At 40.1% G+C, this 26302-nt stretch overlaps 1 protein-coding gene across 2 annotated transcripts in view; it reads right to left on the bottom strand.

Moving 5' to 3' along the window:
• Positions 1–289: 289 nt before the first annotated feature.
• waca (WW domain containing adaptor with coiled-coil a) overlaps positions 290–26302 on the bottom strand; it is a 78680-nt gene continuing 52667 nt past the window's right edge. Inside the window, exons 11-13 of one of the 2 annotated variants that reach the window (XM_061965918.2) lie at positions 7928–8138; positions 1623–1750; positions 290–1553 (exon numbers count right to left, since the gene is read on the bottom strand). In XM_061965918.2, coding sequence (XP_061821902.1) covers positions 1484–1553; positions 1623–1750; positions 7928–8138 — 409 coding nt within the window. In that variant the 3' untranslated portion in view covers positions 290–1483. Of the gene's footprint in view, positions 1554–1622; positions 1751–7927; positions 8142–26302 lie in introns of both variants that reach the window. The other variant, XM_061965917.2, reaches the window with a different exon arrangement.

Raw genomic sequence — 26302 nt, 5'->3', positions numbered from 1 at the left:
TTCTCACAGGAAATTCTTTCTAGTACAAAAAAAGTGAATCAAGTGTGTAATATAACAACATACTGTACAACGGTACTCACCTGACCAGCAACTAACTGTATATCTCACTTTGTTTACCTCAAAAGATACAAAAACATGGATCAATTCAATAAAACATACAGTAACATGAATATATCACGCATCTGATTAGATTTCATTGTATTATTATTGAGAAATAACTTAATACAGCGTCGACGAGTCATCAAATTAAGCTTGCTTGTGAAAAAGCCAAGAAGACATGAACCCTGGAGAGACATTATTTTTATTTCATCTGTCATATACTTCAAGAAACAATATACAAAGCAACGATGTGGTCACCTTTGCTGACTGGTTCAGTTATGGACTTGACCATGGCGGAAAGACAATTTGCAGCTTTGAGGACCCTGTGATTCGACAGTGAAGGACAAACAGTAACAAGGATGAGACATGCGCATGTCAAAAAGATCTCGTCTGGTTTGAGAAAGCCAAGTGGAAGAGGGATGTATGAACTTTCAACAAGGCACTAGCATCATATCCAAGTAAACCCAACACTCCAATAATATAATCAAGGCTTTCATTATCTGAACATGTTTATTATCATACATACAATTCACATTTTGACCTTGCCTGCTTGCCTTCTGCCCCTTCCTAGCTACACTGAGTGCAAATCACTACCACTACTTATAAATAAACCATTAGAATTTAGTCCACTTTTAACTGTACAATGGAGTAGACCTGCAGCTTGAAGGGAACATTGGGGATGGAAAGGAGAGAACGTGGGAATGATTCAAAGCAAGGCGCCGTCCCAGCAATTACATTATTTTGGTTGTGTTACGGAATCACACCACCAGGCACTATTTTTGTCAGACCGGGGAGATGCAGGGGCCACGAGAAGCTGCAAAAAGACCACCGTCACGTTTGGTGCGGGTCAACACTTCACCTGAAGGGGGCAGGGGAGGGAAGAGAGTCACCAATCATTGAGGAGGGAAGCAAAGTGCCAATGAGGCCAGTGTTTGGATCCACGCTCTCCTGTGTCTACATGCGGGTGGTGCACATGCATGCTCATTGCTTCAATGATCTATGAACAGACAGGAGTCAGCGTGAAGGGAAGGCCAGCTAGAGAATGTAGCCGCCGAGGCGCTGATTAGGTGGGACGTCCAAAGCTTTGATAGGCATGGCTTTCAATCTACAAAACATATTTACAACATAGATAACATCTACAAGAAATCTACACTCATTTTTTTGCCACGGTGTTGTAAGTCAACCCCTCCTCTTCCTTTTCTCCCTCCCCTCCCCCGGTCTAACGCTAAACCGACACCAGCGCCTGCCTGTGTGTTAAGATGAGGCTCGGGGAGGAAGTGAACTACCACCTTGCCTCTGGCTGCCAGCTATGTGCAATGGGTCTCCCTCCACCCTCACCCCTTGTAACCCCCCTCTAGTTCCGGATCAAACTCGCAGGAAGTTCTCAGATCATGAACGAATTCTGGTTCTTCAGCTTTTCAAGTTCTTTGATTTGTTGTCTCAGAAACAGTATCCTGTGGGAGAGAGAGTGCAGAAGTGGTGTGAGTAATGTTTCTACACACCGCAGAGGCTCGCGTTCTTACCTCTGCTCTCGCAAGGTGGCTTGGATTTCAGAGACTCGGACCAAGGAACGCAGGTTTTTGAGCTCGGTGCAGTTCTCCGACATGCAAATGCTGCCCATGGTGTGAGCCTCTTCACGTAATCTTGATGCCTGTGCAAAAAAACATTGCGAACATTTTAGGGGCTGATCATTTGAAGACACCAATCACCAATCTGATCCATAATATTGCATAACTGGTCTATTACATACATATACTTATACTTTTCTTTTTTTAACTTCACAAATTAAGGTGGCACGCACTGCCCTGAATGTTGCCTATTGTTCACAATCATCATGAGAAACAAGAAGACGCAACCTTTTTTTTTTTTTTTTCACGATTTTTAAGATAAATGCTTGAAAGATGCGGCTAACTGGAGTCACTGTTGTAGCCTTCAAAACATCTAAAACAACTTCAAAACCCTCCATCAGCGTTGTATACACGCACTGCAAATATATATATATAAATAAATATATATATATATATATATATATATATAATGTAGTAACAATAGTAGTACAATATACACACTGCAAGTATATATATATTGTAGTAACAGACACCTTCATAACAATATGTAATATGTACATTATACACACTGCAAGTATATATATATATATATATATATATATATATATATATATATATATATAATGTAGTAACAGACACCTTCATAACAATATGTAATATGTACAATATACACACTGCAAGTATATATATATAGTGTAGTGACAGACAACTTCATAACAATATGTAATATGTACAATATACACACTGCAAGTATATATGTATATTGTAGTAACAGACACCTTCATAACAATATGTAATATGTACATTATACACATTGCAAGTATATATATAATGTAGTAACAGACACCTTCATAACAATATGTAATATGTACAATATACACACTGCAAGTATATATATATATATATATATATATATATATATTGTAGTAACAGACACCTTCATAACAATATATAATATGTACAATATACACACTGCAAGTATATATATAAGTAGTAACAGACACCTTCATAACAATATGTAATATGTACATTATACACATTGCAAGTATATATATAATGTAGTAACAGACACCTTCATAACAATATGTAATATGTACAATATACACACTGCAAGTATATATATATAATGTAGTAACAGACACCTTCAAAAAGCAATATATAATATGTACAATATACACACTGCAAGTATATATATATATATAATGTAGTAACAGACACCTTCATAACAATATGTAATATGTACGATATTTACCGTATTTTGGTCATTTTAATCATTTTCGGGACTGATTTATTCTGCGCATTGATTTCTGTTCCCATAGCAGCGCACGTCTGACTTCTGGCAACATGTGTGTTCCTACCTCCGGAATCAAACACGAGTGTTTTCTAATCATGGTAGACTTGGTAACAGACAACAAAGATGACTATTTTTGGACAAATGAGGATTTACAACCTTATATTTTTGAAGCTGAATATACTGCTGCTTATATAAGCGAGCACCAAGGAAGAGTGAGACGTTGGAGCAGACGGGATGAAAGCCATTTTGAGGCTATAAATATGGAACTTGGAGACAAGCTTTTTCAACATATATGGATTGCTTACCCAAAATCAACAGGAAACGTCCCTGGCCAGCTGGACCAGACGAACAACCGTCCATGGAGTGAGCCACTTTAATACTGATCATGCTACACTCAGCACGTCATGTGTGTTATTACAACTACACTACATACACTGTCTGGCTAGCTGTGCACAAACAAAACATGAAATAATACTTTACAGATACTGTAATATGATTGTTCATGTTTTTCACTCAGTACAGATTGCTGTCCCATCACAGTGTTGTGTATTACAAACTCAAACACCTTTTGTGTTGTTGTAGAAGCCAGTTTATCTCTTGCAGTATTTAGCTGTTACGGCTAATACCGTAGTTCAGGGGTGCTCATTACGTCGATCGCGAGCTACCGGTCGATCTCGGAGGGTGTGTCAGTCGATCACCAGCCAGCCATTAAAAAAATAGTCCTAAAAATGAGCGATCATAAATCTTCACTATGACGTCACTTTCGTCACTTGATTGACATTCACGGCACCCGAGGGTCTTCTGAGATGACTCATTAAAATTACCGACTGGAAGGCGAGAAACACTTTATTTCAACAGACTCTGGCGCCGTACCTGTCGTCAAAACTCCAAAGACCGACTGCACAGTTGCACAATAAAAGCGCTGCTTCATCCTGCCTGCGCTACCAAAATAAGAGTCTCAGAAAGCTGGCGTGCACAAGCTAGCAAGCTACGGAGTTTGCCGACAATGTATTTCTTGTAAAGTGTATACAAAGGAGTACGGAAGCTGGACAAATAAAATGCCAAAAACCAACCACTTTCATGTGGTATTGGACAGAAAGGACTCGGAGGACTTTTTTTCTCCTCCATTCGAAAATGCGGACCTTATCATCACCACTGTCTGATTCCAATCAATGCAAGTCATCACAATCAGGTAATACACCAACTTATATTCTTGTCTTCATGAAAGAAAGGAATCTATATTTGTTAAACATGCTTGTATTATCTCTAAACACTGTTAACTTATTAACAATATTAACTATATGTGTTAAACATGCTTGTATTATCTTTAAACACCTTTAACTTATTACCAATATTAACTATAAGTGTTAAACATGCTTGTATTATCTTTAAACACCTTTAACTTGTTAACAATATTAACTATGTGTTGAACATTCTTGTATTATCATTAAACACCTTTAATTTATTAACAATATTAACAAAATGTGTTAAACATGCTTGCATTATCACTAAACATTTTTAACTTGTTAACAATATTAACTATATGTGTTAAACATGTTTGCATTATCTTTAAACACCTTTAACTTAACAATATTAACTATATGTGTTAAACATGCTTGTATTATCATTAATCACCTTTAACTTGTTAACAATATTAACTATATGTATTAAACAAACTTGTATTTTCATTAAACACCTTTAATTTACCGTATTTTCCGCACTATAAGGCGCACCGGATTATTAGCCGCACCTTCTATGAATTACATATTTCATAATTTTGTCCACCAATAAGCCGCCCCGGACTAAAAGCCGCGCCTACGCTGCGCTAAAGTGAATGTCAAAAAAACGCTGCGCTAAAGTGAATGTCAAAAAAACAGTCAGATAGTTCAGTCAAACTTTAATAATATATTGAAAACCAGCGTTCTAACAACTCTGTCCCAAAATGTACGCAAATGTGCAATCACAAACATAGTAAAATTCAAAATGGTGTAGAGCAATAAATAGCAACATAATGTTGCTCGAACGTTAATGTCACAACACACAAAATAAACATAGCGCTCACCTTCTGAAGTTATTCTTCATTCGTAAATCCTTCGAATTCTTCGTCTTCGGTGTCCGAATTGAAAAGTTGCGCAAGCGTGGGATCCAAAAATGGCCGGTTCCGTCTCGTAGAAGTCATCGGGAGTCAGTGTCGCTGTTGTTGTGCAGCAGTTCTGTGAATCCTGCCTTCCGGAAAGCTCGGACCACAGTTGTGACCGAAACTATCTGCCCAGGCATTTACGATCCACTGGCAGATGTTGGCGTATGTCGACCGGCGCTATCTGCCCGTCTTAGTGAAGGTGTGTTCGCCTTCGGAGCTGTGTGAAAAAAGCCACCCGGCCTCTTCGCGTAAACTTCCCTTAACCACTCGCTCATCTTTTCTTCATCCATCCATCCCTTCGAGTTAGCTTTTATGATGACGCCGGCTGGAAAGGTCTCTTTTGGATGGGTGGAAGTTAGCATGGCAAGCTAGAACCACAGTGAAGGATGACTCCTCATTCCCTGTGGTGCGAATATTCACCGTACGTGCTCCCGTTCCACAGTGCAGTTCACAGGAATATCAGTTGCTGTGAAATACGGTAGTAATCCGTGTGCGGATGGAGAGATTGCGTCTTTTTATGATCCGGATCCTTGTCGCGTAGTAGGAGCCATTTTGTGGTCTTTACAGATGTAAACAGGAAATGAAACGTACGGTGATATCCGCGCGTTTTTTCTTCTTCTTCCGGGGGCGGGTGAAGCGCTTCCTGTTCTATGGGGGCGGGTGCTTTCCTTGGCGGTTGCTTGCGTAGAAGAAGAAGCGCTTCCTGTTCTACCGGGAAAAAAGATGGCGGCTGTTTACCGAAGTTGCGAGACCGAAACTTTATGAAAATGAATCGTAATAAAGCGCACCGGGTTATTAGGCGCACTGTCAGCTTTTGAGAAAAATTGTGGTTTTTAGGTGCGCCTTATAGTGCGGAAAATACGGTATTAACAATATTAACTGTATGTGTTAAACATGCTTGTATTATCATTAAACACCTTTAACTTGTTAACAAAAACATATGTTTCATAAATAAGTAAATATAAATGATATATATGAATGAGGTAGATCCCCACGACTTGATCAATTGAAAAGTAGCTCGCCTGCAGAAAAAGTGTGAGCACCCCTGCCGTAGTTAGTACGCTAGAAAAACAGTTCCTCAGTGTTCACTCTTACAATAACAATGTTGCTACAGTTTGGTTATTATACAGGTTACACAACATAAATGAAGTATTGTTGACAGTTTTTAAATGCATTTTTAAAGTGATTTAGAGGTAGAATTGATTGCTCCCATCAGCTGCATTGCTAGCCACCTAGAACAAGACGACTTTTATATGTTAGAAAGCAAGGGGGGGGGGGAAACTTGTCTTTTTGTCTCTCATAATGATTGCATACCTGCCAACTTTTGAAATCAGAAAAACCTAGTAGCCAGGGTCCAGGGGCCGCAGGCCCCGGTAGGTCCAGGACAAAGTCCTGGTGGGGGGTTCAGGCTTCGCCCCCCGACGCAAAATGATTATTAGCATTCAGACAGGTTAAAATGTTGCTAAAACCATCACTTTTCTATCAGTCACAGCGACTTTTCAAAACAAAAATATTACAGCAAAAATCATATGGGTTGATTGACATGTTTATTCTGTAAGCTAACTTCAATAGTTTGAAATTATTTTGACAGTTAATGCCAGTTATCCTGTCAACCTTTCACAAGACTTCAATTTGTTAATTGAAAGTATAAACAGTATAAACACTTTTTACAGTAAACAAATGGTAAAACAGTACTAAACAATTCCATTAAAAAAAAAATTGGTGTCATTATTAACTTTCTGTCCAAGCTTGTATAATCTACTGCCTTGTTCAATTGTAAAACATATTCTGTGCCTAAAATTCACATTTCTATCACAATTATCATACTGTAAACATGGTAAGCTAACTTCATTAAAATTAATAGTCCTGTCAATAGCATGGAATTACAATTCAAATGTAGTTTTTTTGTAAGCCTTTCAAAATATGAAAAATTAATGAAAATTAATTTAAGCCATCAGACACTTGAAAAGTGGCACATCACATCTCTAATGTAATCATTTGAACTTTTCAACAGAAATAGCACTGCAAAAATATTAAGGACATACTTCTGTATTTTGGTAGTTATGCTGTCAACATTTAACAAGATTTCTTCAACTTGGACTTGAAAGCAAAAATAGTATAAACACTTTTAACAGTATAACAGTACTAAACAATTCCAATAGATAACATTGGTGTCATTACCTTTTTGTGGCTAAAATCCGAAAAACGTTGAAAGTTTTCCACTTGTATCGCTAGCAACGGCATTAGACTTGTGTTTTTTTGTCCCAACGTGGTCTTTTACATCGCTAATTCCTCCGTGTCCGATCGAAAAATCTTGTCTGCACAAGGTGCAATTCGCGTAGTTTTCACCCTTTTTGGAACGGATAATTATTCCCGGATAGGCTTTTGAATATTCTTTACGGAATGACTGTGGTTTTCTTTTCGGTTTAAGACTCGTTTGCGATTTTTCTCCGGCTGATTCCATGATCGTTCGCTCGTTTGGAAACAATGGCAACAGGTGCCTCGTGCTTGGCAGCGGTGCTATAAATAGCCTCGCGCATTTAAAAAAAATTTTTTTTTTAATTAATGAAAAACTGTATTTTTTATCACTGCAACCGTAACCGTAAAAACCGTACTAATTACGGGAAAACCGGAGTAGTTGGCAGGTATGTGATTGTGAACGATAGCAACATTCCAAAAAAAATTGCAGTTCCCCTTTAAGCTCTGCTGCCGCTTTCTCTCTGCACTTGTTGTATTCCTGACTTAAGGTGAAAAATATTAGAAACTTTGCCAATGCATTGGTGCGTTGCTACACCATTGACTGAATATGAGATAGCTGGTACTGACCTGTTTCTCTGCGTGCTCAGCAGACCAACCTTGGACGTGTTTAATAAGATTCTCATTGAAGTGGGAAGCAAAGGTGGGGGTGAAGGAGGAAGGTTGCCGGGTGGCCGAGGAAGTCGCAGGTGCCGGAGCAGGAGCGGGGGCGTTGCTGCTGCTGCTGCTGCTGCCGCCAGGTGGGACATGGTTGGAACCTGGGGAGGGACTCCTCTGACTGCTGCTATGGACACAAAGTCAGTGTGTGAACCAGGTGATTTTTGGTGTTAAAAGTTCAAGTTAAAGTACCAATGATTGTCACACACACACACACACACACACACACACTAGGTGTGGCGAAATTGTTCTCTGCATTTGACCCATCACCCTTGATCACCCCCTGGGAGGTGAGAGGAGCAATGAGCAGCAGCGGTGGCCGCGCCCGGGAATAATTTTTGGGTGATTTAACCCCGTAATTCCAACCCTTGATGCTGAGTGCCAAGCAGGGAGGTGATGGCTCACATTTTTATAGTCTTTGGTATGACTCGGCCGGGGTTTGAACTCACAACCTACCCATCTCAGGGCGGACACTCTAACCACTAGGCCACTGAGTAGGTGGCCTGATAGGATATGATAGGATAGGATAGGTCTTTATTGTTTTCAGCACAAACCCGTTCAAGATGAGACAAACAAACAGTGTACAGCAGACCTGGGCAATTATTTTGACTCGGTGGCCAAATTTAGAGAAAGAAATGTGTCTGAGGGCCGGTATATCTATTTTTAGGAACACTAATACAAAACCTCACAATATTGTCTGATTGAATGCTAAAAACGTTATGACAGACCGCCTTAAAAACGGAATGGAATTTCAACTTTTTTTTACTGAATGAGATACCCAGAATGTACGTGAAAATAAAGAATGTGGGGTTTACAATATTAACTATGACCGATAAAACACTGAATATAGACATATGAACGTCACACCGCCTCTCGATTGACATATTTTACAATCAAGCGAAATGCAACAAAAATACAACAAACACAACGAAATATGAACGCGAATGGTACAAAAAAACCCTCCTACAATCTGATTTATCACTAAACTTTAGAACTTTTTTGTAAAAATCTCCTTCCGCGTCTGTCCCTGACACCCGCATTTCTGGCTGGCCGCTCTGAAGACACTCTGTGGAAACGCTCCCCACCCACACTGCTTGGTGCCTCGTCTGAGCTGCTGTGACTTATATTTCCATAGTAACTAATTAGAATATCATAGTAACTAATTAGATTAAAATAGTAACTACTATGTTAAAATTAAAGTACCACTGATAGTCACACACACACTAGGTGTGGTGAAATTACCTTCTGCATTTGACCCATACCCTTACTCCACACCCTGGGAAGTGAGGGGAGCAGTGAGCTGTAGCGGTGGCCGCGTTCGGGAATCATTTTGGTGATCGGTGATTTGGTGAGATTATGCAAAACCATTGAAATACTTTGTATAGTTCAAGACTTATGGTAATTTGAAAACATCACTGCACATCATAATGGCAGCTACAGTTTCCATCTTAAAGATCTAAGATCTAAAAAAAATTATTTGAAAATGTCCGGTGGGCCGGATTGAAAAGCTTAACGGGCCGCATGTGGCCCCCAGGCCTTAATTTGCCCAGGTCTGGTGTACAGGGTTACAGAACAGGAACGCTGATGGGTCGTCACAAGGCGCCCCGTAAAAGATGGGGAAAAGGTAAACACTGGGGAAGGATGAGTAAAAAAATACAATCTTTACTGGGCTCCTTAGGGGGGCCAGTCGGGAGTGGGAAAAAACCTCTGTAGCAAAGCACATACTGTATTTTTCGGAGTATAAGTCGCACCTGCCGAAAATGCATAATAAAGAAGGAAAAAAACATATAAGTTGCACTGGAGCCCGGCCAAACTATGAAAAAAAACTGCGACTTATAGTCCGAAAAATACGGTATACATATTACAACGTACATCTCAATATCTAGCAACAGAGGGGAGGGAGTGGGGGGCCATGGTGGCAGGCCGCAGCTCTCAGGCGCTGCCCATCCTTCCATCACCCCTATGGGATTTGCGTCGAGGGCGCTGGATTGGTTGGTGGGGTATGTGTGTGTGGCGTATATTTTTTTGTGGATGCATGTGTGTGTGTGACAAACCAGAGCAACGCTTACTCCAATCAGCAGATGTCCTGTTGTCATTATTCCGAATAGGTACAGTAGGTAATACTTAGTTTTATTATTAGAGATGATTCAAGTGTAAATATATGTCATTGTACGCAGTACATTTATTTTTGTCATGCATTTATTAAGAGAAGATAAGGTACTTTATTTACACATATTATTTCCACGCTTTCGGGGGCCACACAAATTGATTTGGGCGAGCCAGATCTGGCCCCCGGGCCTTGAGTTTGACACCTGTGCATTAAGGAGTCTAATCATAATAGAAAATAATACAGAAAAATTGCTCAATATTATGTCAGACCTGGGTACTTCCTGCACTCCAGTAGCAAAAATCACTCTAACCACTAGGCTAACTAGGATGTTGACAATAGGTATGGGCAGGTTACTGGTTTTCAGGTGCGCTGGACACATTATGTTTAAAGAACACTAAAATGTTCCATATATATATATATATATATATATATATATATATATATATATATATATATATATATATGACAGTTTTAAAACAAATTTATTTACTGTTTAAAGCAATTGTGTTCTTTTTTTGCTTTGAAAAATGTAACTGTGAAGAAGTTGCAAACAGCCCCTTTAAGAACAACACTTTAAATACCCATGCTGCACTTTCTTCATGTTTTACTATATGGTTTAAAGTTAACTATTTAAGTTAATTTTCACTTATTTGAATTAAGTGGCCACAATGAGACAAGGGTTGCCAGAGATAAATATGAGCATAAAGTGCTGGCTTGTGACTATAATATAAACCTGTTGCTTTAATTTTGGCCTCTTCATATTCGATATACTTTGATATGTCAAACTATTACGCCAAAATGTGTGCTAATTTCTAGCTGCATATTTACACCTGTATTACCATGCATTTATGTTATCATGGGTCACATGGAATTTCAATTTTTCTTTATTTTATTTCAACATTGGGACCATGATCAGATTGAACTCATCTTCAGAGACTGGATCGCTGATTTAAACAGACCAGTCAACCTTGTTGTGTTCCAACAGTGACCAGCAGATGGCGACACATCATTACCCTGCTAGAGTTGAAAAACCAGATAGCTCCCTGGTTGTCTTTTTCTCAGAATTGTGAAGCAAACTGCTAGAATAATATGATATACGACTGAGAGGCATTATGGATTTGGTGTAATAAACGTGTGAAATTTTTGCTTCTTCAGAATCAACAAAAGCATTAGCGCTTTGCGATGGAGACAGAAGTATATATCCTGACAAATATTTTATACCCTGATAACTGTGTATCATAACAGGGTATTTTTTTCTTTAAATTTAATATACACAAATTTCTATTTTTCCCCTTTTATTTATAAAAACACAATCTAATATACAGTATGGGCCAAATGTTTGGACACACCTTCTCAACCCCATTGATAAAGCAAGAAATTCCACTAATCAACCCTGATAACGCACACCTGTGAAGTGAAAAACATTTCAGGCGACTACCTCTTGAAGCTCATCGAGAGAATGCCAAGAGTGTGCAAAGAAGCAATCCGAGAAAAGGGTGGCTATTTTGAAGAAACTAGAATATAAAATATGTTTTCAGTTATTTCACCTTTTTTTGTTAAGTACATAACTCCGCATGTGTTCATTCATAGTTTTGATGTGACAATCTACAATGTAAATAGTCATGAAAATAAAGAAAATGCATTGAATTAGAAGGTGTGTCCAAACGTTTGGCCTGTACTGTATAAGAAAGACAATTTAAAAAAGGACAATTAAAAACAATACAAATTTTTTTTTGTACCAGCCCTCCTTTTGACAGTGTATACCGTATTTTCCGTACTATAAGGCGCACCTAAAAACCACAAATTTTCTCAAAAGCTGACAGTGCGCCTTATAACCCGGTGCGCTTTATATATGGATAAATATTAAGATTCATTTTCATAAAGTTTCGGTCTCGTAACTACGGTAAACAGCCGCCATCTTTTTTCCCGGTAGAACAGGAAGCGCTTCTTCTTCTACTGTAAGCAACCACCCGCCCGCGTAGAAGAAGAAAAAGCGCGCGGATATTACCGTACTTCATTTCCTTTGTGTGTTTACATCTGTAAAGACCACAAAATGGCTCCTACTAAACGACAGGGATCCGGTTCATGAAAAGACGCAATCTCTCCATCCGCACACGGATTACTATTTCACAGCAACTGATATTCCTGTGAACCGCACTGTGGATACAACGGGAGCACGTACGGTGAATATTCGCACCACAGGGAATGAGAAGTCATCCTTCACTGTGGTTCTAGCTTGCCATGCTAATGGCCAGAAACTTCCACCCATGGTGATATTCAAAAGGAAGACCTTGCCAAAAGAGACCTTTCCAGCCGGCGTCATCATAAAAGCTAACTCGAAGGGATGGATGGATGAAGAAAAGATGAGCGAGTGGTTAAGGTAAGTTTACGCGAAGAGGCCGGGTGGCTTTTTTCACGCAGCTCCGTCCATGTTGATATACGACTCCATGCGCGCCCACATCACGCTGGTTTTTAATATATTATTAAAGTTTGACTGACCTATCTGACTGTTTTTTTGACATTCCTTTAGCGCAGTTAGATGCGGCTTATAACACGGGGCGGCTTATAGGTGGACAAAGTTTTGAAATATGCCGTTCATTGAAGGCGCGGCTTATAACCCAGGGCGGCTTATGGTGTGGAAAATACGGTACTTGTCATGTGTACACGAGAACTTAGAGATGATGTGTTATTTTTTAGTGTCACAGATGGTACCTTTGGACACCACTCTGTTAGGCTTGTTTAGTTTGTGGTAGGGCTGGGCGATATATGGAATATACTCAAATATCGCGGGTTTGTCTCTGTGCGATATAGAAAATGACTATATCGTGATATTGGAGTATACGTTCTCACGCAGTTGATTTGAGATGCAGGCTTTTCTCACTCTTTCTTGTCTCTCCTTCTCACAGAGACATAAAACAAGCGCACCTTCTTACATACGTCACATACTGTCACGCGTGCAACGTCATACGCCCTCGCCAAGCAGAGAGGTGGCGGCATGGGTAAAGTTAGCAGTGATGCTAGCGGAGCGGTGCGAGTGGTAATACGAGAGAGAGAGAAGGTGCAAATCTGGTAACAAATGAAGGAAGAATTAATTCCAAGAAAAACAGCAGGGGGTCCATCGTCTGGCGGTGGTGTGGCTTCAAGCGGGAAGATGTTGAACAGACAACAGTAATATGTCAAGTATGCGGCAAAAGCGTTGCTACAAAAAGTAGCCGCTCTACTAATTTGTAGCTTCATTTGAAAAGTCACCCGCTAGAGAATGAAGAGTGCTTGAAACTCCGCATGTCAACATCTCCGTTCGGTGCCACACCCACAAAATGCCCAAGCAACCATTTCCACATCAACACCGTAGGAAAAAACTAGTCAACAACAGAAGGAGATAACGTCCGCAGGAACCTACCACATAGCGAAGGACATACACTATTTGATTTCCTATTATGCAGCTCATTTTTATTTGACACTTATTGAAATATCTTGTGTGACATCATGCACTAAAGAGCACTTTATTTGTTTTAAACTATTGTAGTGGCGTTCTGTACAAATTTAGTGTTGTTTTGATGTGTCATCTTAGTGACATTATGCACAAACAGCTTGTTTTAAAATGTCTCTGACAATCTTGCACTTTCTGTTTTGGAAATGACATGAATGTTTGTGCCACTGCTTAATAACTGTTTAATAAATACACTTTTGCTAAATTGACTTAGTTGTGATTTCCCTCTCTGCATGGTGTATCGTGACATGGCCTAAAAATATCGAGATATTAGTAAAAGGCCATATCGTCCAGCCTTAGTTTGTGGTTCTTTCATCAAGTCTGTATTAACTTGCCTTTGGACAACAGATGAAAATTAGCTATTGTTGCTCCCTGTTGATGAATATGCATTGTCCTAATTCAAATAAATAATGATAATGTCGTAGTTTTGAGGCAACTTTAGTGTTGTGTTGCATGTTAACCTCCGTACTGTTACTCATAAAAGGACACGATCAAGTTTTGACTCCATGCTCCTACCGGCTCTGGCATGTGTGGATGCGCGATAAACATTTTTAAGTTGTTCTATGATATATATGGTAATATCGCACAGCACTAGGGATGATGTTCGAAATCGGTTCTCCCGGTTGTTCGATAAGAAAATAACCGATTCCGTGGACTCGAATCCCTTTTTGAGATCCGGTTCCTGTTATCTAGGCCACTGTAATAAAGAAAAAGAGTTGGTTCTTTATTCGAATCCCTGGGAACGAATCCCTTCCCACGTACAGGAAATGCCCTGTGGGACTGCAATGGGGCGGCATGGCGTAGTGGGTAGAGCAACCGTGCCAGAAACCTGAGGGTTGCAGGTTCGCTCCCCGCCTCTTACCATCCAAAAAATCGCTGCCGTTGTGTCCTTGGGCGGGACACTTCACCCTTTGCCCCCGGTGCCACTCACACCGGTGAACTGAATGATGAATGATAGGTGGTGGTCGGAGGGGCCGTTGGCGCAAATTGTAGCCACGCTTCCGTCAGTCTACCCCAGGGCAGCTGTGTCTATGAAAGTAGTTTACCACCACCAGGTGTGAATGAATGATGGCTTCTACATGTAAAGCGACTTTGGGTACTTAGAAAAGCGCTATATAAATCCCAGTTATTATTATTATTATTATTAATGTTATGCCCATTTGATTGTAGACTCTTATTGACACCTTGTGGCGATATGAAAATACTACGCGTCATTAGTTTGGGCACTTCCGGGTTGGCGAGACAATTGAGAAGTAGACAAGTTGTGTTAGCTCTTACAAGCCTTGGAAAAGATAAGTCTGTAAGTAAACTGTTTAACTTGTTTATGTAACTCAATATTAAGGTGGAAAGTGGTTAAGTTTGATACTAAGATGTTTATTGAAAAACGATTTTTGTGCACTGTTCCAATGGATGTTTTGAGGACTTAAAATGGCTGCCAGTCGTGTATTTCCACCATCGAAATAGTTTCAACACTCAGAAGTATTTGTTTGATGATAGTACTGTATATTTGTGTGAAGCTAATATTTACATATTGTGTATTACATTTCAGTATGTTAATTGAATTACATAGCTTATACATTTGTCGTTGTGTGTATTTCAGTTAAAAAAAATAAAAAAAATAACAGTTCAGTGCAAGACAAAAGTAAAGATAGGAAAAGACAAAGCAAGATCAACAACAATAAAGAGCCTAAATTGATTAATCTGCTTTGGATTGTTTGTTAGCTGTATAAGCTCAACACGTATAGTGAGGGCAGAACAGGCAATATGCAATTATTGCCAAGCTTCGCTCTCATGTAAGGGGGGAAGAATTGTTGATTGATGACTGTGGTGTTCTTAGTGTGTGTGGTTAGTATGTTCCAATAGCAGCAGAAGTGCACTTTTTGGAGAGCTGTATTATTTTCAGTTTTGTGCCCAATGAACTGATTTTATTTAACACTATATTAAAATGATTGCATTCAGACAGGTTAAAATGTTGCTAAAACCATCACTTTTCTATCAGTCACAGTGACTTTTCAAAACAAAAATATTACAGCAAAAATCATATGGGTTGATTGACATGTTTATTCTGTAAGCTAACTTCAATAGTTTGAAATTATTTTGACAGTTAATGCCAGTTATCCTGTCAACCTTTCACAAGACTTCAATTTGTTAATTGAAAGTATAAACAGTATAAACACTTTTTACAGTAAACAAATGGTAAAACAGTACTCAACAATTCCATTAAAAAAAAAATTGGTGTCATTATTAACTTTCTGTCCAAGCTTGTATAATCTACTGCCTTGTTCAATTGTAAAAAAATATTCTGTGCCTAAAATTCACATTTCTATCACAATTATCATACTGTAAACATGGTAAGCTAACTTCATTAAAATTAATAGTCCTGTCAATAGCATTGAATTACAATTCAAATGTAGTTTTTTTGTAAGCCTTTCAAAATAATTCAAAATATGAAAAATTAATGAAAATTCATTTAAGCCATCAGACACTTGAAAAGTGGCACATCACATCTCTAATGTAATCATTTTAACTTTTCAACAGAAATAGCACTGCAAAAATATTAAGGACATACTTCTGTATTTCGGTAGTTATGCTGTCAACATTTAACAAGATTTCTTCAACTTGGACTTGAAAGCATAAATAGTATAAACACTTTTAACAGTATAACAGTACTAAACAATTCCAATAGATAACATTGGTGTCATTACCTTTTTGTGTCTAAAGTCCAAATTTAGCAACGGCATTAGACTTGTGTTTTTTTGTCCCAACGTGGTCTTTTACATCGCTAATTCCTCCGTGTCCGATCGAAAAATCTTGTCTGCACAAGGTGCAATTCGCGTAGTTTTCACCCTTTTCGGAACGGATAATTATTCCCGGATAGGCTTTTGAATATTCTTCACGGAATGACTGCAGTTTTCTTTTCGGTTTAAGACTCGTTTGCGATTTTTCTCCGGCTGATTCCATGATCGTTCGCTCGTTTGGAAACAATGGGCAACAGGTGCCTCGTGCTTGGCAGCGGTGCTATAAATAGCCTCGCGCATGGCATTCGGAATGGCTCGATAGGAAGTTACGGGAAGCAGTGTCGATTGTCATTGTTGTTACGCGATTTTGTGAATAAAACTTTAAAAAAAAATTTTTTTTTTAATTAATGAAAAACCGTATTTTTTATCACTGCAACCGTAACCCGGAATAGGTTGATGAAAACCGTACTAATTACGGGAAAACCGGAGTAGTTGGCAGGTATGCTATAGTGATCACAGAGACAGGTTGTTTTTGTGTTACTGTATATATTTGTTTTTCTGAAAAATCCCACTTAATATACTTTGGGTAACAACAGTCAATATGTTTATTTTTTTAGGGAGGTAACAGTCAATATTTATTTTTTTATTTAATTTAATTTTTTTCTCATAAAATAAAAGTGAGCTTTTGTTAAACCAAATATTGTGTTTTTTTCCATATACAACAACCTATCTGGATTCGATAAGATAATCGATAATGGGCTCAAACTCGATAATTTCTTATCAAACATCATCCCTACACAGCACTACTCAACACCAAATCCTGTGAACTCATCGACGTTAATTAAATCTGTCTGGCACTCAAAGCATGAGACTTCGACCAACTGGTATAGGTAGGTGCTCACTGAAGACTTCATCAGACTGGAGCAGTATTGCAAAACATGGCATGTAAAACTCGGCCCAGCAAAAACGGTGTGTTCCATCCACCAGAGAACTTGACATCCACCCGAGCAGGGTCCCACTTAGGGCATGTCCCCAGAGCAACGTTTGTGTTTCCTTTTTGTTTTGGGTTACAAAAATAAATGCTTCCACACAGTGTCCTATCTATAGTGAGTCGCGTCCACGCGGAAACGTTTACTGGCTCACCATGTGTGGCGCTGTCAACAAACAAAGTCACCGGAACCACCAAGATTATAGAAGAAGAAACCATGCGCATGCATGAAGTCCTATTCGCTATTCTCCGGTCACAACAAAACAACAAAAAGTGATGATGGCAGATTTATTTGGAGAGACGACAATGTGGAATTACTCCGGCGCGTCACACTTAATTACAAAACTGTAAAATATCAAGAGAATGTTGACTGGAAGTTCTAAAGATTCTTCATCCACTGAAACTCGCCTCATTCTACAGCTTCCCTCGAATACTTGCAGTCACACCAGCGATAGTTTGCCTCTTGGGAGTCTTGGAAAGGACAACTAAAGCAGAAATGTGTTTCTGGTAGGTTTAATCATACTTTAAAGGGGAACATTATCACAATTTCCGAAGGGTTAAAACCATTAAAAATCAGTTCCCAGTGGCTTACCGTATTTTCCGCACTATTAGCCGCACCTAAAAACCACAAATTTACTCAAAAGCTGACAGTGCGGCTTTTAACCCGGTGCGCTTTATATATGGATTAATATTAAGATTAATTTTCATAAAGTTCGGTCTCGCAACTACGGTAAACAGCCGCCATCTTTTTTCCCCGTAGAAGAGGAAGTGCTTCTTCTTCTACGCAAGCAACCGCCAAGGTAAGCACCCGCCCCCATAGAACAGGAAGCGCTTCTTCTTCTACTGTAAGCAACCACCCGCCCGCGTAGAAGAAGAAAAAGTGCGCGGATATTACCGTACGTTTCATTTCCTTTGTGTGTTTACATCTGTAAAGACCACAAAATGGCTCCTACTAAGCGACAGGGATCCGGTTCATGAAAAGACGCAATCTCTCCATCCGCACACGGACTACTATTTCACAGCAACTGCCTAAAGACTTTCAAGAAAAGCTGGCTACTTTCCGTGCATATTGTAAAAACAAGATAGCTGAAAAAAAGATCCGGCCAGAGAACATTATCAACATGGACGAGGTTCCACTGACTTTTGATATTCCTGTGAACCGCACTGTGGATACAACGGGAGCACGTACGGTGAATATTCGCACCACAGGGAATGAGAAGTCATCCTTCACTGTGGTTCTAGCTTGCCATGCTAATGGCCAGAAACTTCCACCCATGGTGATATTCAAAAGGAAGACCTTGCCAAAAGAGACCTTTCCAGCCGGCGTCATCATAAAAGCTAACTCGAAGGGATGGATGAAGAAAAGATGAGCGAGAGGTTAAGGTAAGTTTAAGTTTACGCGAAGAGGCCGGGTGGCTTTTTTCACGCAGCTCCGTCCATGTTGATATACGATTCCATGCGCGCCCACATCACGCTGGTTTTAATATATTATTAAAGTTTGACTGACCTATTTGACTGTTTTTTTGACATTCCTTTAGCGCAGTTAGATGCGGCTTACAACACGGGGCGGCTTATAGGTGGACAAAGTTTTGAAATATGCCGTTCATTGAAGGCGCGGCTTATAACCCAGGGCGCCTTATGGTGCGGAAAATACAGTATTTTATTTTTCGAAGTTTTTTTCAAAATTTTACCCATCACGCAATATCCCTAAAAGCTTCAAAGTGCCTGATTTTAACCATCGTTATATACACCCGTCCATTTTCCTGTGACGTCACATAGTGATGCCAACACAAACAAACATGGCGCATAGAACAGCAAGCTATAGCGACATTAGCTCGGATTCAGACTCGGATTTCAGCGGCTTAAGCGATTCAACAGATTACGCATGTATTGAAACGGATGGTTGTAGTGTGGAGGCAGGTAGCGAAAACGAAATTGAAGAAGAAACTGAAGCTATTGAGCCATATCGGTTTGAACCGTATGCAAGCGAAACCGACGAAAACGACACGGGAGAAAGCGAGGACGAATTCGGCGATCGCCTTCTAACCAACGATTGGTATGTGTTTGTTTGGCATTAAAGGAAACTAACAACTATGAACTAGGTTTACAGCATATGAAATACATTTGGCAACAACATGCACTTTGAGAGTGCAGACAGCCCAATTTTCATCAATTAATATATTCTGTAGACATACCCTCATCCGCTCTCTTTTCCTGAAAGCTGATCTGTCCAGTTTTGGAGTTGATGTCAGCAGGCCAGGGAAGCTAGGGTCGATATTCTTCTCTTGATCATCTTTGGTGGCATAAGGGACGGTGTGAGCCAAGACATCCAGGGGGTTTAGATCGCTCGTCTGCGGCAACAAACTGCCGCCATTGCTTGCCGTGCTACCGAGGTCCTTTGTCCCTGAATTGCTCACACACTCCGGCAGATTCAATGGGGGTCTGGCGGCAGATTTCTTTGACTTTATGGTTGGAAATGCATCTGCTTTGAGTGTCGCAGGATATCCACACATTCTTGCCATCTCTGTCGTAGCATAGCTTTCGTCGGTAAAGTGTGCGGAACAAACGTCCAATTTCTTGCCACTTTGGCATCTTTGGGCCACTGGTGCAACTTGAATCCGTCCCTGTTCGTGTTGTTACACCCTCCGACAACACACCGACGAGGCATGATGTCTCCAAGGTACGGAAAACAGTCGAAAAAAACGGAAAATAACAGAGCTGATTTGACTCGGTGTTTGTAATGTGTTTGAGAAAATGGCGGATTGCTTCCCGATGCGACGCCATCGCTCCGAGAGCGAATAATAGAAAGGCGTTTAATTCGCCAAAATTCACCCATTTAGAGTTCGGAAATCGGTTAAAAAAATATATGGTCTTTTTTCTGCAACATCAAGGTATATATTGACGCTTACATAGGTCTGGTGATAATGTTCCCCTTTAATCTTGACGAGCTAACTGCTACGAGCTACTTGTTATGCTACACCAAAGCTAGTTTAGCTAGCATGGTTATGTAACAATTGATGTGTTAAAGCCAAGTTATATTCTTTAACAAAAAAAAAAATCTTATTAGCTTTATACAGTATATCGTAAAAGTACCGTATTTTCGGACTATAAGTCGCAGTTTTTTTCATAGTTTGCGACTTATACTCAGGAGCGACTTATGTGTGAAATGATTAACACATTAGCGTAAAATATGAAATAATATTATTGATCTCATTCACGTAAGAGACTAGACGTATAAGATTTCATGGGATTTAGCGATTAGGAGTGACAGATTGTTTGGTAAACGTATAGCATGTTCTATATGTTATAGTTATTTGAATGACTCTTACCATAATATGTTACGTTAACATACCAGTTGGTTATTTATGCCTCATATAACGTACACTTATTCAGCCTGTTGTTCACTATTCTTTATTAGGGCCCGCATGGCCCATTGTAAAAGGAATCCCAACGGGAGTCCTTTTGCAATGGGACATAAGGACCTATTGTTTTTCTAAGGTTTTATTATTATTCCGCCGCCTTTTCGAGCACTAATTTGACCCACTTAACATGCTTCAAAACTCACCATATTTGACCCACACATCAGGACCTGCGAAAATTGTCTTTTAATAAAAAAACCGAACCCCAAAACTCAAAATTGCGCTCTAGCGCCCCCTAGAAAGAAAACTGCTTATAACTCCCAGTACGAATGTTGTAGAGACATGAAACAAAAACCTCTATGTAGGGCTCACTTAGCCCTACTTTTCATTAATTAATTTCCTCGGGCAAAAATCAACAGGAAGTTGGCAATTCCCCCTTCAAGACAAAAATGTACTAAAAACAGTCACTTTTGCCTCTTTGAGCTGTAATTTGACCCCCTTAACATGCTTCAAAACTCACCGAACTGAACACATCAGGACTAGCAGAAATTGCGATCTATTAAAAAAAACTAACCCGAAATTTAAAAATTGCGCTCTAGAGCAATTTTTTAATAAAACGGAGAAAAAAATGACAAAACTGCCTGTAACTTCCACTGGGAAGGTCGGAGAGACATGAAACAAAAACCTCAATGTAGGTCTCACTTAGACCTACATTTCATAAATTGACAACCCCCAGCAAAAATCAACAGGAAGTTTGCTATTCCCCCTTCAAAACAACATTTTTGTAAAAACCAGTCACCTTCCTTCAAAATCTATCTCCTCTGAGCGCGTTTGTCGTTTAGGCTTCAAACTAACACAGGAGAGAGATTGAACCCTTGTGTATAAAAGTATAGAACAGCTTTTTAATACCTGCTCCGGTTTTGATTTTATGACCCTTCAAAGACCCGCTGCACTGATGCTGCTGCGCTGCTGTTTTTTTAAGATGGCTGCTCAAAAGCCGGAAGCACCAACATGCCCACACAATGCAGACAAGGTACCGTATTTTCCGCACTATTAGCCGCACTTAAAAACCACAAATTTTCTCAAAAGCTGACAGTGCGGCTTATAACCCGGTGCGCTTTATATATGGATTACTATTAAGATTCATTTTCATAAAGTTTAGGTCTCGCAACTACGGTAAACAGCCGCCATCTTTTTTCCCCGTAAAAGAGGAAGCGCTTCTTCTTCTACGGTAAGCAACCGCCAAGGTAAGCACCCGCCCCCATAGAAGAGGAAGCGCTTCTTCTTCTACTGTAAGCAACCACCAAGGTAAGCACCCGCCCCCGTAGAAGAAGAAGCGCGCGGATATTACGTTTCATTTCATTTGTGTGTTTACATCTGTAAAGACCACAAAATGGCTCCTATTAAGAGACACGCGTACAACGCAGAATTCAAACTCAAGGCAATAAGTCACGCAGTAGAACACGGAAATAGAGCAGCAGCAAGAGAATTGAACATAAATGAATCAATGGTGCGTAGGTAGAGGAAGCAACAAGATGACCTGCGCCACTAAGACAGGGAGACAGCGCCGGACGACATACGCCAACATCTGCCAGTGGATTGTAAATGCCTGGGCGGATATATCGGTCTCAACTGTGGTCCGAGCTTTCCGGAAGGCAGGATTCACAGAACTGCTGGACAACAACAGCAACATTGACTCTGATGACTTCGACGAGACGGAGCCGGCCATTTTGGATGCCGTATTCGCCCAACTTGTTAATTCAGACACTGAAGAAGAATTCGAGGGATTTATGGATGAGGAATAATTTCAGAAAGTGAGCTTTAAATGTTTATTTTGTGTGTTGTGTGACATAAACGTTCGAGCAACGTTGAGTTATTGATGTTGCTATTGCTCTGCACTAATTTGAGTGCTACTATTTTTGTGATTGCACATTTGCACATTACATTTTGGGGGTGAACAAAGTTGTTAGAACGCTGGTTTGTAATATATTATTAAAGTTTGACTGACCTATCTGACTGTTTTTTGACATTCCCTTTAGCGCAGCGTAGGCGCGGCTTATAACCCGGGGCGGCTTATAGGTGAACAAAGTTTTGAAATATGCCATTCATTGAAGGTGCGGCTAATAACCCGGGGCGGCTTATAGTGCGGAAAATACGGTAGGTACACTAGACAAAAGTCTTGGGACACTTCAGACTAAAAGTAGACAAAAGTATTGGGACACTTAGGACTAGCACCTGCCAAATACGCGGGCCCGACCAATGCTGCTTGCAGCTTAAATTTATTTTGAATTGCCTTTCAAATGTCTATTCTTTGTGTTGGCTTTTATCAAATACATTTCCCCAAAAAATGCGACTTATACTCCAGTGCGACTTGTATATGTGTTTTTCCTTCTTTATTATGCATTTTCGGCAGGTGCGATTTTTTTAAAAAAATACGGTAATCATTTCTGGAAAAAATTGTGCGTCTGCGTGCTGTTTTTGCCTTGTAATTAAGTATTTGAGTAAATAAAACCTCAGAAGACAAAATTATTTGCCTTCTAGGCGTTTAACCCCTCCAGATCCAACCATAGGATTTAGAGAAAGGAGGGGTGAGCAGAGCCCAAGAAGAAGCCTTCTCATTGGCTGACGCAATACATACACGGTGCAAACTTGTTAGCAGTAAAGCATGGCTGGAAAGATCGCAACACCTGCACTTGCTGTTAGAGAATATACTGCTAAAAAGCCCGAAAAGAGGAACTCAGACGAAGAAAAGGAAAAACACTGTGTGTCTAAAAACCAAAGAAGAGCTAATACTCAAATAAATATTGGCCCGGCGTATTTAAGATGGAGGGCATTGCGGGCCAGTCTTGGGACTAACTTTGGACCTGCAAGTGGCTGTTTTCCTTCTAAATTGTCCTATATTTTGTGTGTATCCCTTTGCGTAGCGACGTGTGTTACCGATAGTCTGCAACAGAATACGAACTAGGGGATCCTTGGATGCAACTTCAGTCTGTCAACAACCTATGCGGTCACAATGACTACGTTTCCATGCACTAAATTAGTCTGACCTCTCAAATAGTTTGGCTCTAAAGAGGTATCCTACAACTAGAGATGTATGCTTTAAAATGTGATATCGGAAATGATCGGTATCTGTTTCAAAAAGTAAAATGTATGACTTTTTAAAACGCCGCTGTACGGAGTGGTACACGGACGTAGGGAGAAGTACAGAGCACCAATAAACCTTAAAAGGCACTGCCTTTGCATGTCGGCCCAATCACATAATATCTACGGCTTTTCACACACACAAGTGAATGCAAGCATACTTGGTCAACAGCCATACAGGTCACACTGAGGGTGGCCGTACAAACAACTTTAACACTGTTGCAAATATGCGCCACACTGTGAACCCACACCAAACAAGAATGACAAACAAATTTCGGGAGAACATCCGCACCGTAACACAACATAAACACAACAGAACAAATAACCAGAACCCCTTGCAGCACTAACTCTTCCGGGCTACAATATACACACACCCCCGCCCACTTCAACCTCCTCATGCTCTCTTATGGAGAGCATGTCTCAAATTCCAAGCTGCTGTTTTGAGGCATGTTAAAAAAAATAATGCACTTTGTGACTTCAATAATAAATATGGCAGTGCCATGTTGGCATTTTTTTTCCGTAACTTGAGTTGATTTATTTTGGAAAACCTTGTTACATTGTTTAATGCATCCAGCGGGGCATCACAACAAAATTAGGCATAATAATGTGTTAATTCCACCACTGTATATATCGGTATCGGTTGATATCGGAATGAGTAATTAAGAGTTGGACAATATGGGAATATCGGATATCGGCAAAAAAGCCATTATCGGACATCTCTACCTACAACCCGTGGAAACACCTTAAACTGATCATGTTTGGCTTTTGAGAAACCGGACTAACACACCTAGATTACCGTATTTTCCGCACTATTAGCCGCACCTAAAAACCACAAATTTACTCAAAAGCTGACAGTGCGGCTTTTAACCCGGTGCGCTTTATATATGGATTAATATTAAGATTCATTTTCATAAAGTTTCGGTCTCGCAACTACGGTAAACAGCCGCCATCTTTTTTCCCCGTAGAAGAGGAAGTGCTTCTTCTTCTACGCAAGCAACCGCCAAGGTAAGCACCCGCCCCCATAGAAGAAGAAGAAGCGCGCGGATATTACGTTTCATTTCCTTTGTGTGTTTACATCTGTAAAGACCACAAAATGGCTCCTACTAAGCGACAGGTTTCCGGTTCATGAAAAGACGCAATCTCTCCATCCGCACACGGACTACTATTTCACAGCAACTGCCTAAAGACTTTCAAGAAAAGCTGGCTACTTTCCGTGCATATTGTAAAAACAAGATAGCTGAAAAAAAGATCCGGCCAGAGAACATTATCAACATGGACGAGGTTCCACTGACTTTTGATATTCCTGTGAACCGCACTGTGGATACAACGGGAGCACGTACGGTGAATATTCGCACCACAGGGAATGAGAAGTCATCCTTCACTGTGGTTCTAGCTTGCCATGCTAATGGCCAGAAACTTCCACCCATGGTGATATTCAAAAGGAAGACCTTGCCAAAAGAGACCTTTCCAGCCGGCGTCATCATAAAAGCTAACTCGAAGGGATGGATGGATGAAGAAAAGATGAGCGAGTGGTTAAGGTAAGTTTACGCGAAGAGGCCGGGTGGCTTTTTTCACGCAGCTCCGTCCATGTTGATATACGACTCCATGCGCGCCCACATCACGCTGGTTTTTAATATATTATTAAAGTTTGACTGACCTATCTGACTGTTTTTTTGACATTCCTTTAGCGCAGTTAGATGCGGCTTATAACACGGGGCGGCTTATAGGTGGACAAAGTTTTGAAATATGCCGTTCATTGAAGGCGCGGCTTATAACCCAGGGCGGCTTATTGTGCGGAAAATACGGTATGTAATTGGTACTGTCGGAGGCAGATATTTACATATATCCGAATTTAAGTGTTACTTCTTTTTATTTCATAATCATATTACAAAACAGCTAGTGTTTTTCTTCCAATTGGGGTCTTTTGGTTGTCTGCAAAACTGTGTGCTTAACCTTGAATGAGGAATGTTAGAGAGAGAGATAATGGACATTTGTTTTGGCTAGAGAGACATGACTCCCAGGGACTTAAGAGGGGAGAGGGTTTTTCGGGGAGCAGACCATCTTAGCGGCGCGAGTGAATGTTCTATGCTGGACTGGTCTCAATGTATATATGCAAAGCTTTGCAAATATATTACAAAATACCTATTCTGTCTCTGGTGGTTTTTCAGCTCAGCTTTAAGCGACTTGTGACTTGAATTCCCTGGGAGGAACAACTGGTCCAAAACGCAACAGTACCCATATTTCTTGAGTTGGTGTATGCTCCCGGAGAGGACCCTTTGTATCACACATGCGCCAGTCTCAAGGCGCAGGATTTAACCCGGGAGCAGACACCATTCAATCAAAACTTAGGCAGCAACTACAATGAAGCGGAGACTGTTTATTTATTTCACATTAAAAGAAGGGAACATTTTGAAGTGCATCGATTTGAAAAAAAAGGAAAGATGTATTTAGGAAAGCTAAAG

Source organism: Nerophis lumbriciformis, linkage group LG07 (assembly GCF_033978685.3).
Source record: "Nerophis lumbriciformis linkage group LG07, RoL_Nlum_v2.1, whole genome shotgun sequence".
NCBI lineage: Eukaryota > Metazoa > Chordata > Actinopteri > Syngnathiformes > Syngnathidae > Nerophis > Nerophis lumbriciformis.
The sequence above is the reverse complement of the archived record's forward strand: the minus strand, read 5'-3'. Positions and strand labels throughout refer to the sequence as shown.